General features: G+C 46.2%; 1 protein-coding gene across 1 annotated transcript in view; it reads left to right on the forward strand.

Moving 5' to 3' along the window:
* LOC119968632 (E3 ubiquitin/ISG15 ligase TRIM25-like) overlaps positions 1–14412 on the forward strand; it is a 162555-nt gene that overhangs the window by 56555 nt on the left and 91588 nt on the right. Inside the window, exon 9 of the mRNA XM_038801254.1 lies at positions 822–878. Coding sequence (XP_038657182.1) covers positions 822–878 — 57 coding nt within the window. The remainder of the gene's footprint in view (positions 1–821; positions 879–14412) is intronic.

Here is a 14412-nt window from a genome sequence, read left to right on the forward strand (position 1 = left end):
TGTGTTTACAATTCCTAATCTGTTCATTTTAATTGACACACCTGTTGAAGATGATTTGTAATTAATTTAAAAATGATAATTTTTACGTTTTACTTCGCCCAATTGTATAATAGATTATTTCGATACTTTCCTCGATGAAATTTAGTTAATGATTCTGCATTTTGCTCAGTCATTGGGCTGAATTTTGCTGGTAATGTAAAAGCTTTTCTACTGGAACTGAAAGATGGAGGTGATCTCACTTCCGCCAGCAGTGGAATCTGGGGCAGCGTGTTGCTGTTGTCAGGCTGTTGTCAGGGCCACCATCTAATTAAGGAACGAATTGAGGGCACAATCAGGAATGGCAGCGCAAGTGCTGAGGTTAGTAGGCCTCGTCGATGGAGAGGATGTGATGGATCGCTGGGCAGCAGCACCTTGGCCGTAAGGGTTGGCTTTTGCCAGCATTGACCATGCGTTGCCATAAAGATGGAGCACGTGATAAATCCCACTGAGAGGCTGCCATACCTGATCCGCAATCTCCTCACCTGGTGCGGCCCACTCAACGAGGGAAAATCTGCCCTCAGAAGTGGAAAATGGACCTTAACCGGCCAGTGAAGTTGTTCAATTGGCCTCCTGGCAGACATCCAAATCATTGACCTTCCCACCGATGGAAAAGTTGCAGAGCAGTGGGAAAACAACAGGCTCCCCTCCCTCACCTCTCCTCTAGTTTGCCATCTGCACTACCTCCCAATCCATCCCTACAAGGGTCTAGATAATTAAGATGCTCATCAAGTTTCCATTCATTTTTATTATTGAAAACGATTTTCATTATTTCCATCATTTAGATGTTCGTTTTATGGATATAACATCGGACCATTGGATATTCCAGCACCTCTAACAAGGTAGGAGAATTATGCACTCTTCCAACTGTCCAGAGGGAGACGTGAGTAACTACCTATGAAGACCTAGGAGGCTGAATAGTTGAGTCAACAGTGGTTTATTCAATGTCACAGGAAACGGCTGCTAGAGTGGCACACACACATACACACACATACACACACACGCGAACATACTCACACTGACACACACACGCGAACATACACACACTGACACACACACTGACACATACACACACACATATATGCACATACATATACACACACACGTACATACACATAGACACACATAGACACACATACACACACACACAGACACAGACACATACACATACACATACAGACACATATACACACACACACACACAAAGTATATGTCCCCGTCGAGACTACCAAGATTGTGATCCCTGTGTGGGCCTGCTTTTATGCTGTCTAATTACGAGCCCCAGCTGTGTGGTCTCAACCCACGAGTGTGGAAGCTCCTATTTCACTGGTTACAGGGGAAGATTGATTAGGGTATCCCCATGGGGTTCATGAGGGTTATTACACAACCGGTATTTTCTGCCTCACTGTAAGCAATACCAAGAAATATCAGTCAATAGTTTCAAAAAAATGGAACCTAAGCAGATGATGTAAATCTGTGTTGCAATCTGCAAAGATATCAATAGTTGTTGCATGCGGCGCAATTGGAGACACTTGGGCTGGGATTTTCCAGGCCGGCTGTGGGGGGATTCACCGCCGTATAATGCGCTGTGCCAGCCAAAAGTTAATTGATTTTCATTGGGAGCGGGTGATCCCAGCAGTGGGTGGGATTGGAAAATCTCACCCTTGGAATGCCCAAGATATTTGAATCCAGACTAAATCTTGAGGTGCCGTAAAGATTAAAGTTTGAGTAGACATTCTCTATATTTTCTCAAGGCAGTTAGACACATGCAATAAATTTGGGCCTTAAAGTGGCACTCACAACCTATACGTTAATTTTAAATAATGTGGTCCAGAATCACTGGAATTCAGGAGAACGAGAGATGATTGAAATCAAACACATACAATTCTTCAGAGCTTGTCAGGTAGATGCTGAGAGAATGTTTCCCTGGCTGGGGAATCTAGAACGCAGCCATTTTGGGTGAGGGTGGCTGCACGGTGGCAGAGGGGTTAGCACTGCTGCCTTATAGCTCAGGGGGCCCAGGTTCAATTCCGGCCTTGGGTGACTGTGTGGAGTTTGCACATTCTCCTCGTGCAGAGATCTTCTTGTCCAGAGAGACTGTCAATCAGGAAGGATTCCAGCTGGAGGAAGAAGAACTAATATGGACTATATTATTATAAATGTTTGTGAGTTTTGTTTTGTTAAACACTGTCAATATTTCTTGAAGGAAAGTGAAAAGGTGAAAAATGAAACCATCTTGAAGTTGATGGTTTATTTTGTTTCTTGGATGGAGGTGTCATGTGAGAGTACCTTTAAGAAATGGGTGTTTATCAAATAGCGGTAGTGGATGTACCTTTAAGAAATGGTTATTTATAAAATATCTGGAGTGGGTGTAACTTTAAGAAATGGGTGTTTGTCAATTGGCTACAGTGATGTCAGAGAGTGGGTGGAGCTGGGCTGTCTGCCTGCTTTTACTTTCACTTTGGGCTGTCTGCTACACGGTGTGTTTTAGTTTTGTTTTGAGAGCTGGATAGCTTCAGGCAAAGCAAGCAGCTGTATAAGGACCTCTCTGCAATCTAAAGACTGTCTCCAGATCATTTGGATGATTTCAAAGTGATAACTGCTCTCAGTAGAGAATTTAAACCTGGTTTCTGTGTTAAAAGGGTCTTTTGTCTAATGGATGTCTCAAGGAAAGATTAAGGGTTACATATAAAATATTGTATCTGTGGGGATGATTGGTGTTGATAGTTGTTAAGATGTTTACTGTGGGTTTCTAAAGTGTTTACTGGTTTCCACAAATGAACATTGTTTTAATTTAAAAGTACTTTTGTTTCTGTTGCATCACACCTGTAAAGTGAGCCGTTGTGCTCCCCATAACCACAATCTATTCAAAGTTACGGGCCAGGATAGTCAGCACAGATTTGTGAGGGGTACGTCTTGCCTCACAAGTTTGATTGTCTTCTTTGAGGAGGTAACTAAGTACATAGATGATGTAGAGCAGTTGATGTCGTATACATGGATTTTAGGAAGGTGTTTGATAAGGTGCCCCATGGTCGGCTCATGCAGAAAGTAAGGAGGCATGGCACAGAGGGAAATTTGGCCGATTGGATCAGTAACTGGCTATCACATAGAAGACAGAGGGTGGCGGTAGATGGTAAATTTTCATCCTGGAGCCCAGTCACCAGCGGTGTACCACAGGGATCAGTGCTGGTTGCTCTGCTATTTGTGAGTTTATCAATTACTTGGATGATGGAGTTGAAGGTTGGGTGAGTAAATTTGCTGATGAGACCAAGATTGGTGGTGTCGTGGATAATGTGGAGGGCTGTTGCAGGCTGCAAAGAGACATTGATAGGATGCAGAGCTGGGCTGAAAATGTCAGATGGAGTTTAACCCTGATATGAGGAAAGGTAGAGGGAGCTAGGGCTTTTCTCATTGGAGCAAAGGCAGCGTGTTGCTGGCAGCGGCTGGTGAACAGGCTGTTGTCAGGGCCACCATCTAATTAAGGAACAAATTAAGGGCACAATCAGGAATGGCAGCGCAAGTGCTGAGGTTAGTAGGCCTCGTCGATGCAGAGGATGTGATGGATGTAAAGGGATACCTGATGCTCTCGCCTTCCCCAATTTATCCCCCTCCACAGAGGACTTTAACACAATAGTAAGCGGCTTTATTGCCAAAGCAGGCAAAAGTGAGGACAGTGGACAGCCCTGCCTCGTGCCCATGTTCAATGGAAAATGACCAGAGTTCAGGGCATTCGTACGAACACTTGCAGTGGGGGCCTCATACAGTAGACAAATCCAAGAAATAAATTTTTGCCAAATTCAAACCTGCCAAGAATCTCCAATAAGTACTCCCCCTCCACTCTGTCCGATAACTTTTCTGCATCCAGAGAAACAATCACCTGTGGTTCGGGCACCGAGAAGAGGGACAAGGACAACATTTGACAGGTAACGTATATTGACCGAAAATTGTCGACCTTCATGAAGTCCACCTGACCCTCCGAGATTATATTTGGCAGGCAGGGTTCCAGCCAAAGCGGCAGCACCTTGGCAAATAGCTTGATGTCCACCTTCAACTGTGAAATAGGGTGGTACGACCAAGGTAACATGTCAGCTCTTTATCCTTCTTAAGAATCGAAGAGATACAAGCCTGTGAGAGGGTAGAGGGCAGCGATCCCTAAGATAAGGAGTCATTAAACATATCCAGAATTATAGACACAAGCTGTTCCAAGACCTTTTTGCAGAATTCAATCAGAAAACGACCTGGAGCAGGAGCTTTGCCACATTGCATTAAACCAATACACTTTAAAATTTCATCGGGATGCAAAGGGAACGTCAACTCATCACTCCTCTCCACCTCAACAGTTGATGTGGGTCGGCAGACATCCGCAGAAGACTGATTTGTAAAGATTGTGGTAAAAAGATTCAAAAGCAGCATAAACCCAAGGAGGGTGGGTTGGGGGAGTTGGAAACAAGGTTACTGGTCAGAGTGTGATCTCCCGGGAGGTTGCTTGCCAGTGAGCCAAAAGATGACTGGCCTTCTCCCCGAATTCGTAAAACTTGCCCCATGAGCATCGCAAGTACTGGTGGTCCACCTCAAGAGTAGAGTCGACCAGCCTCTGCTGTTCCACCCTCACTGTGCTCACAAAATGCTATTTATAGGAAATAATTCCTTCCCCTAAGGACCACCTTAAGGGCCTCCTACAGTTTGGAAGACGAGATTGACTCAGTCCTGTTAAATGTTACATTATATTATATGTTAATGCTTTGTGCACATGAAGTCGAGACAGTCTGAGTGAGTGAGACAGCCAGAGTGGGGATTGGAATTTAGTAATTTGGAACAGTGTGGTAATTAGGTGCAGAGTGGGAGGAGGCGCTTTTTCCCTTTTTTGTTTTGTTTTCTTTCTTCTGGCTTTGTAATTGGTAATCTGCAGGGAGAGAACCAGAGTGCATCCCGGGACGGTAAGTGATACAAATACCTTTTCAAATTGTGGATGGGGAACAAACTGAAGTGAAATCTAGTAATGCTGTGACATGATTGGCTGGTAGGGAATCTGTTAAATTTGAGAAAGAAAACATTGATAAAAACTAATTAAAACTTAATAATTAACTAGTTAGAGGAGTAACTAAACCTGAGGGCAGAGATTAGTATTTAACATTTAATTTTACAGTAAAAATCTAGCACCATGGCCACATAGTTAATTGTAACTTAATCGAACAATAATTTAACTATTTATTCTAAATTAATTAATTAGTGCTTAAATGTTACTCAGCGGGTTGCAGTGCTCTAACTGTGAGATTTGGCAGATCTGTGACGCTTCCACCATTCCGGTCGACAAAGTCTGCAGCAAGTGTAACCAATGGCAGCTCCTCATAGACCGCATTTGGTTGGAGCAGCAGTTGGATGCACTTAGAAGCATGCAGGTAGCGGAAAGCATCATAGATAGGAGTTATAGAGATGTGGTCACACCTAAGATGCAGGCAGACAGATGGGTGACCTAGAAAGGGCAGGGAGTCAGTGCAGGAATCTCCTGTGGCTGTCCCCCTCTCTAACAGGTATACCGTTTTGGATACTGTTGGGGGGGGGGGGTGTATAGACTATCAGGGGAAAAAAACAGCAGCCAGACTAGCGGCACCTCAACTGGCTCTGTTGCTCAGCAGGGGAGGGCAAAGTGCAGGAGAGCGATAGTTATAAGGGACTCTATAGTAAAGGGTACAGATAGACCCTTCTGTGGAAATGAGAGAGACTCCAGGATGGTGTGGAGCAGCAATGGCAGGAGTTTTTTGTGGTTATTCAGAAGGCACAACCAAAATTCATCCCAAGGAGGAGGAAACATGCTTAGGGGAAGTAAAGGCATCTATATTTCACAAGGAAAGTCAAGGACAGCATGAAAGCAAAAGAAAAAGCATACAAAGTGGCGAGAATTAGCGAGAAGTCAGATGTTTGGGAAGCCTTTAAAAGCAAGCAGAGGACAACTAAAAAAGCAATAAGGGGAGAGAAGATGAAATATGAATGCAAGCTAGCTAGTAATATAAAAGAAAATAGGAAGAGTTTTTTAAATATATAATAAAAGGTAAGCGAGAGGGAAAAATCGACATTGGATCACTGGCAAATGTGTCAATAATAGGAAACAAAGAAATGGCAAATGAACTGAATAGTTACTTTGCATCAATCTTCACGGTGGAAGACACCAGTGGGATGCCAGAGCTCCAGGAGAATCAGGGGGCAGAATTGAGTGCAGTGACCATCACTAAGGAGAAATTTCTGGGGAAACTGAAAGGTCTGAAGGTGGATAACTCACCTGGACCGGAGATAGCTGAGGAAGTTGTGGAGGCATTGGTGATAATCTTTCAGGAATCACTGGAGGAAAGAATGATCCCAGAGGACTGGAAAGTGGCTAATGTAACACAACTGTTTAAGACGGGAGGGAGGCAGAAGATGGGGAATTATAGTTAGCCTGACTTCGGTCATTGGTAAGATTTTAGAGTCCATTGTTAAAGATGAGATTGCGGAGTACTTGGAAGTGCATGGTAAAACGGGACTGAGTCAGCGCGACTTCGTCAAGGGAAGGTCATGTCTGACAAATCTGTTAAGAGTTCTTTGAGGAAGTAACAAGGAAGTTAGACAATGGAGAACCAGTCGACCTGATTTATTTAGATTTACAGAGGGACTTTGACAAGGTGCTGCATAGGAGACTGTTAAATAAGTTAAGAGCCCATTAATGATCTGGAAGAAGTAACTGAAGGCACTGTTGCTAAGTTTGCAGATGATACAAAGATCTGGAGGGACAGGTAGTATTGAGGGAGAAAGGGGGCTGCAGAAGGACGTGGACAGGCTAGGAGAGTGGGCAATAAAGTGGCAGATGGAATGTAGAAAAGTGTGAGGTTATGCACTTCAGAGGAGGAATAGAGGCATAGACTATTTTCTAAATGGGAGATGCTTAGGAAATCAGAAGCAAAAACAGACTAGGAACTCCTTGTTCATGATTCTCTTAAGGATAACGTGCATGTCCAGTCGGCAGTTAGGAAGGGCCAAGAGGGATGTACTTCTGAGGCTATATGAGGCTCTGGTCAGACCCCAGTTGGAGTATTGTGATCAGTTGTGGACCCCGTATCTAAGGAAGGATGTGCTGGCCTTGGAAAGTGTCCAGAGCAGGTTCACAAGAATGATCCCTGGAATGAAGAGCTTGTCGTACGAGGAAAGGTTGAGGACTCTGGGTCTGTACTTGTTGAAGTTTAGAAGGATTAGGGAACATTTTATTGAAACTTACAAGATACTAGAAGGCCTGGATAGAGTCGATGTGGAGAAGGTGTTTCCAGTTGTAGGAAAAACTAGAACCAGAGGGCACAATCTCAGACTAAAGGGACGATCCATTAAAGCAGAGTTGAGGAGGAATTTCTTCAGCCAGAGGGTGGTGATCTGTGGAACTCTTTTCCGCAGAAGACTGTGGAGGCCAAATCACTGAGTGTCTTTAAGACATAGATAGATATGTTCTTGATTAGTAAGGGGGTCAGTGGTAGCTGGGGAGAAGGCAGGAGGATGGGGATGAGAAAAATATCAGTCATGATGTAATGGCGGAGCAGACTCGATGGGACAAGTGGCCGAATTCTGCTCCTATGTCTTATATCCTTATGAAAGATGACTGAATCCTGGCCACCTCCGATGGAACAAAAGATTTAGGCTGGGAGCAATCTAATCTAGAGTCTAAAACACAATTCAGGTCCCCACCAAAATAAGCTGACATGAGTCCAATTCGGGTAGGGAGGCCAACAGAGTATTCATAAAGTTCATATCGTCCCAGTTCTGGGGTAAATGTTAACCATAGCAGGTAGTTACATATCTACCACTGGAGCCGGACATTAGTTTAGAGGTAGAAAACTGAACCCTTTTATTAACTAGAATCGCCACAACCCTGGCCCTATCATCGAAACTGCTGTACCCACTTCTTGCGCAGCCTTCTTTCATAGAATTTACAGTGCAGAAGGAGGCCATTCGGCCCATCGAGTCTGCACCGGCTCCTGGAAAGAGCGCCCTACCCAAGGTTAACACCTCCACCCTATCCCCATAACCCAGTAACCCCACCCAACACTAAGGGCAATTTTGGACACTAAGGGCAATTTATCATGGCCAATCCACCTAACCTGCACATCTTTGGACTGTGGGAGGAAACCGGAGCACTCGGAGGATACCCACGCACACACGGGGAGGATGTGCAGACTCCGCACAGACAGTGACCCAAGCCGGAATCGAACCTGGGACTCTGGAGCTGTGAAGCGATTGTGCTATCCACAATGATACCGTGCTGCCCCAGGTCTCAGTATCCTGTAAGTTTGAATAATATCTGAATAGTTTGCACTGAGTGCTGAGCTTGTGGCATTTGAGTGCTACAGTGAGAGTTTGGTGACTGAGGGAGTATAAGGGTTATTTAAAGTCTAGTATTTCTTTTATTTAGTTAATTAACTTAAAAGTTGCTGTTTGGTCTATAAGAAGGTGAATTTTGAATCAGCTTTAAACAAGGTTCTACTTGGACTTACTTGCAGCTGGAGCTTGTTAATTAGTTAATTGCATTAGGCCAGTTTTTAGAAGCTAGAGTCACAGTATAAATAGGGGCTAGATACAGTGCAGACTTTGTTTGCACTGAGTGCTGAGCTTGTGGCATTTGAGTGCTACAGTGAGAGTTTGGTGACTGAGGGAGTGCTGAGCTTGTGGCATTTGAGTGCTACAGTGAGAGTTTGGTGACTGAGGGAGTTAGGTGAGGAGGGAGTAAGGTACTCCTTTCATTTAATTTCCTATATTTATCAAAGAGCGTGAAGGGAACCAGGAGTTTAGAGTACAGCTGACTGGGAGCAGAGCCGGAGGGCGGAGGTCCAGTTGGTCCACAGGGCAGCTAATTCTGTAAAGTAAGAGGGGATGGAGGCTAGGGCAGTTGCATGCTCCTCCTGTAGGATGTGGGTGGTGAGGGATACCACTGGTGTCCCCGCTGACTATACCTGCGGGAAGTGCACCCAACTCCAGCTCCTCAGAGACCGTGTTAAGGTACTGGAGCTGGAGCTGGATGAACTTCGGATCATCCGGGAGGCAGAGGGGGTCATAGAGAAGAGTTACAGGGAGGTAGCCACACCAAAGGTACTGGACAAGAGTAGCTGGGTTACAGTCAGGGGAAAGAAAACTAACAGGCAGACAGTGCAGGGATCCCTCGTGGCCATTCCCCTTCAAAACAAGTATACCGTTTTGGATGCTGTTGGGGGGGATGACCTACCGGGGGAAGGCCCCAGCGGCCAGGTCTCTGGCACTGAGTCTGGCTCTGGGGCTCAGAAGGGAAGGGGGGAGCATAGAAAAGCAATAGTAATAGGAGATTCAATGGTTAGGGGAATAGATAGGAGATTCTGTGGTCGCGAGCGAGACTCCCGAAAGGTATGTTGCCTCCCGGGTGCCAGGGCCAGGGATGTCTCTGATTGTGTCTTCAGGATCCTGAAGGGGGAGGGTGAGCAGCCAGAAGTCGTGGTGCACATTGGTACCAACGATGTAGGTAGGAAAAAGGGTGTGGAGGTAATAAACAAGTTTAGGGAGTTAGGCTGGAAGTTAAGGGCCAGGACAGACAGAGTTGTCATCTCTGGTTTGTTGCCGGTGCCACGTGATAGCGAGGCTAGGAATAGGGAGAGAGTGCAGTTGAACACGTGGCTGCAGGAATGGTGTAGGAGGGAGGGCTTCAGGTATTTGGATAATTGGAGCGCATTCTGGGGAAGGTGGGACCTGTACAAGCAGGACGGGTTGCATCTGAACCAGAGGGGCACCAATATCCTGGGGGGGAGGTTTTCTAGTACTCTTCGGGAGGGTTTAAACTAATTTGGCAGGGGAATGGGAACCGGATCTGTAGTCCAGCAACTAAGGTAGACGATAGTCAGGACGCCAAAGCACGTAGTGATGCAGTGGGGAAGGTAACAATGACAAAGGAGAGTACTTGCAGGCAAGGAGATGGGTTGAAGTGTGTATACTTTAATGCAAGAAGCATCAGGAATAAGGTGGGTGAACTTAAGGCATGGATCGGTACTTGGGACTACGATGTGGTGGCCATCACGGAAACTTGGATAGAAGAGGGCCAGAAATGGTTGTTGGAGGTCCCTGGTTATAGATGTGTCAACAAGATTAGGGAGGGTGGTAAAAGAGGTGGGGGGGTGGCATTGTTAATTAGAGATAGTATAACAGCTGCAGAAAGGCAGTTCGAGGGGGATCTTCCTACTGAGGTAATATGGGTTGAAGTTAGAAATAGGAAAGGAGCAGTCACCTTGTTGGGAGTGTTCTATAGGCCCCCCAATAGCAGCAGAGATGTGGAGGAACAGATTGGGAAACAGATTCTGGAAAGGTGCAGAAGTCACAGGGTAGTAGTCATGGGCGACTTCAACTTCCCAAACATTGAGTGGAAACTCTTTAGATCAAATAGTTTGGATGGGGTAGTGTTTGTGCAGTGTGTCCAGGAAGCTTTTCTAACACAGTATGTAGATTGTCCGACCAGAGGGGAGGCCATATTGGATTTAGTACTTGGTAATGAACCAGGGCAGGTGATAGATTTGATAGTGGGGGAGCATTTTGGAGGTAGTGACCACAATTCTGTGACTTTCACTTTAGTAATGGAGAGGGATAGGTGCGAGCAACAGGGCAAGGTTTATAATTGGGGGAAGGGTAAATACAATGCTGTCAGACAAGAATTGAAGTGCAGAAGTTGGGAACATAGGCTGTCAGGGAAGGATACAAGTGAAATGTGGAACTTGTTCAAGGATCAGGTACTGCGTGTCTTTGATATGTATGTCCCTGTCAGGCAGGGAAGAGATGGTCGAGTGAGGGAACCATGGTTGACAAGAGAGGTTGAATGTCTTGTTAAGAGGAAGAAGGAGACTTATGTAAGGCTGAAGAAACAAGGTTCAGACAGTGCGCTGGAGGGATACAAGATAGCCAGGAGGGAACTGAAGAAAGGGATTAGGAGAGCTAAGAGAGGGCATGAAAAATCTTTGGCGGGTAGGATCAAGGAAAACCCCAAGGCCTTTTACACATACGTGAGAAATATGAGAATGACTAGAGTGAGAGTAGGTCCGATTAAGGCCTGTAGTGGGAGATTGTGTATTGAGTCTGAAGAGATAGGAGAGGTCTTGAACAAGTATTTTTCTTCAGTATTTACAAATGAGAGGGGCCATATTGTTGGAGAGGACAGCGTGAAGCAGACTGATAAGCTTGAGGAGATACTTGTCAGGAAGGAAGATGTGTTGCGCGTTTTGAAAAACTTGAGGATAGACAAGTCCCCCGGGCCTGACGGGATATATCCAAGGATTCTATGGGAAGCAAGAAATGAAATTGCAGAGCCGTTGGCAATGATCTTTTCGTCCTCGCTGTCAACTGGGGTGGTACCAGAGGATTGGAGAGTGGCGAATGTCGTGCCCCTGTTCAAAAAAGGGAATAGGGATAACCCTGGGAATTACAGGCCAGTTAGTCTTACTTCGGTGGTAGGCAAAGTAATGGAAAGGGTACTGAGGGATAGGATTTCTGAGCATCTGGAAAGGCATTGCTTGATTAGGGATAGTCAGCACGGATTTGTGAGGGGTAGGTCTTGCCTTACAAGTCTTATTGAATTCTTTGAGGAGGTGACCAAGCATGTGGATGAAGGTAAAGCAGTGGATGTAGTGTACATGGATTTTAGTAAGGCATTTGATAAGGTTCCCCATGGTAGGCTTATGCAGAAAGTAAGGAGGCATGGGATAGTGGGAAATTTGGCCAGTTGGATAACAAACTGGCTAACCGATAGAAGACAGAGAGTTGTGGTGGATGGCAAATATTCAGCCTGGAGCCCAGTTATCAGTGGCGTACCGCAGGGATCAGTTCTGGGTCCTCTGCTGTTTGTGATTTTCATTAACGACTTGGATGAGGGAGTTGAAGGGTGGGTCAGTAAATTTGCAGATTATACGAAGATTGGTGGAGTTGTGGATAGTGAGGAGGGCTGTTGTCGGCTTCAAAGAGACATAGATAGAATGCAGAGCTGGGCTGAGAAGTGGCAGATGGAGTTTAACCCTGACAAGTGTGAGGTTGTCCATTTTGGAAGGACAAATCTGAATGCGGAATACAGGGTTAATGGTAGGGTTCTTGGCAATGTGGAGGAGCAGAGAGATCTTGGGGTCTATGTTCATTGTTCTTTGAAAGTTGCCACTCAAGTGGATAGAGCTGTGAAGAAGGATTATGGTGTGCTAGCGTTCATTAGCAGAGGGATTGAATTTAAGAGCCGTGAGGTGATGATGCAGCTGTACAAAACCTTGGTCAGGCCACATTTGGAGTACTGTGTGCAGTTCTGGTCACCTCATTTTAGGAAGGATGTGGAAGCTTTGGAAAAGGTGCAAAGGAGATTTACCAGGATGTTGCCTGGAATGGAGAGTAGGTCATACGAGGAAAGATTGAGGGTGCTAGGCCTTTTCTCATTAGAACGGAGAAGGATGAGGGGCGACTTGATAGAGGTTTATAAGATGATCAGGGGAATAGATAGAGTAGACAGTCAGAGACTTTTTCCCCGGGTGGAACACACCATTACAAGGGGACATAAATTTAAGATAAATGGTGGAAGATATAGAGGGGATGTCAGAGGTAGGTTCTTTACCCAGAGAGTAGTGAGGGCATGGAATGCACTGCCTGTGGTAGTAGTTGAGTCGGAAAATTTATGGACCTTCAAGCGGCTATTGGATAGGTACTTGAATTAGGGTAGAATAAGGGAGTGTAGGTTAACTTCTTAAGGGCAGCACGGTAGCATTGTGGATAGCACAATTGCTTCACAGCTCCAGGGTCCCAAGTTCGATTTCGACTTGGGTCACTGTCTGTGTGGAGTCTGCACATCCTCCCCGTGACTGCGTGGGTTTCCTCCGGGTACTCCGGTTTCCTCCTACAGTCCAAAGATGTGCAGGTTGGGTGGATTGGCCATGACAAATTGTCCAAAATTCTATGATTAACCTAGGACAAAGGTTCGGCGCAACATCGTGGGCCGAAGGGCCTGTTCTGTGCTGTATTTCTCTATCTCTATCTCTATCTCACCTCGTCCTTCTAAACTTTGACGTGTACAGACCCAGAATCATTTCTTCACCCAAAGAGTGGTGAGCTTTAGGAATTCATTACCACAGGAAGTGTTTGATGCTAAATCATTGTATTTATACACGAGGCGGCTGGATATAGCACTTGGGGAGAATGGGATCAAAGGCTATGGGGAGAAAGCAGGATTAGGCTATTGAGTTGGATGAAAAGCCTTGATCGTGATGAATGGCGGAGCAGGCTCGAATGGCCAAAAGGCCTCCTCCTGCTCCTATGTTCTATATATCTATGTATGTATGTACCCCCGCACCCTGCCCCATCGGTATCCGGCACCCTTGGTGCCCCCGGTCTTGGCCCACGTCCCTACTGCCAGGGGTACCATTGGCTGGCACTGCCCTCACTGGGGGCTGCCTTGGGTCTGGCCCTGGTGATGCCCCAGTGGGTGGCAGCCAGTTGGGTGGGCTGTTTGGGGACGGGAGGGTGCGCTGTAGTGGGGGGTGGGGTACTGGTGGGTGGACGCAACCATACAGCCGGTTCCCACTGTGTAGAACCAGGGGCCGAGGTGGGTGGTCAATGGGTGCGCAACTATATGGCCGCTGTACTAGCAGTCAGTGCCTGGGTACCGCCCCAGTCCTGTGGGTGGGACACCCCGGCTGCTGGGCCTGTCCCCGCCCTCCCCTCCCCCGTCCCTGGCAGGGGGCCCCCACCGCAGCTAGTATGGCTGGAGTCAGGGCCAGCAGCCCGCAGTCACCCCACGCCATTCCAAACCTCCTGTCGCTCAGTGGCCAGGATGCCAGGTTCACAATTTTTGAAACCACAAGAGGACAACGCCGTCGGGAAATCGGCCCATCGCAGGCGGTGAATCGTGGAGGCCCCGGAGCATCGGATGTCAGGCCCGCTCATGACCGGCCTGCTGTACGTTTACTCTGCGCGGCGAGTAACACACTTATGCCAATTTTGGGGTGCCAGAAAATGCCAATTTGGCTTCAAACCGGCGCCTATCCGATTTTTGGCGTCGGAAGGTATTCTGCGTGCAATCGCATTTCGCGATTTCGGTATCAGCAAGCGGAGAATAATCTTTTCCCTCAAGTTACTCTGAGCCGAGCTGAACTCGACTTTTATACAGGGTGGCCTTGACACCATTTGTCACAGCCGTCTTCTTCACCAATTCTGCACCCATGTCTTGATAGAACGTATATTTTATTTGATTACTTGTTAAATTATTCTTTCAATTTTTTATTAATTATTTATTCAAAATAACAAATGTAATTGTTTCTATCATTTTAGCACTAGTCAATTTTCATTTTCCCAAGTTGGCAATACAGCACAGGAACATAGAACATA

This window comes from Scyliorhinus canicula, chromosome 7, assembly GCF_902713615.1.
Source record: "Scyliorhinus canicula chromosome 7, sScyCan1.1, whole genome shotgun sequence".
Classification (NCBI taxonomy): Eukaryota; Metazoa; Chordata; class Chondrichthyes; order Carcharhiniformes; family Scyliorhinidae; genus Scyliorhinus; species Scyliorhinus canicula.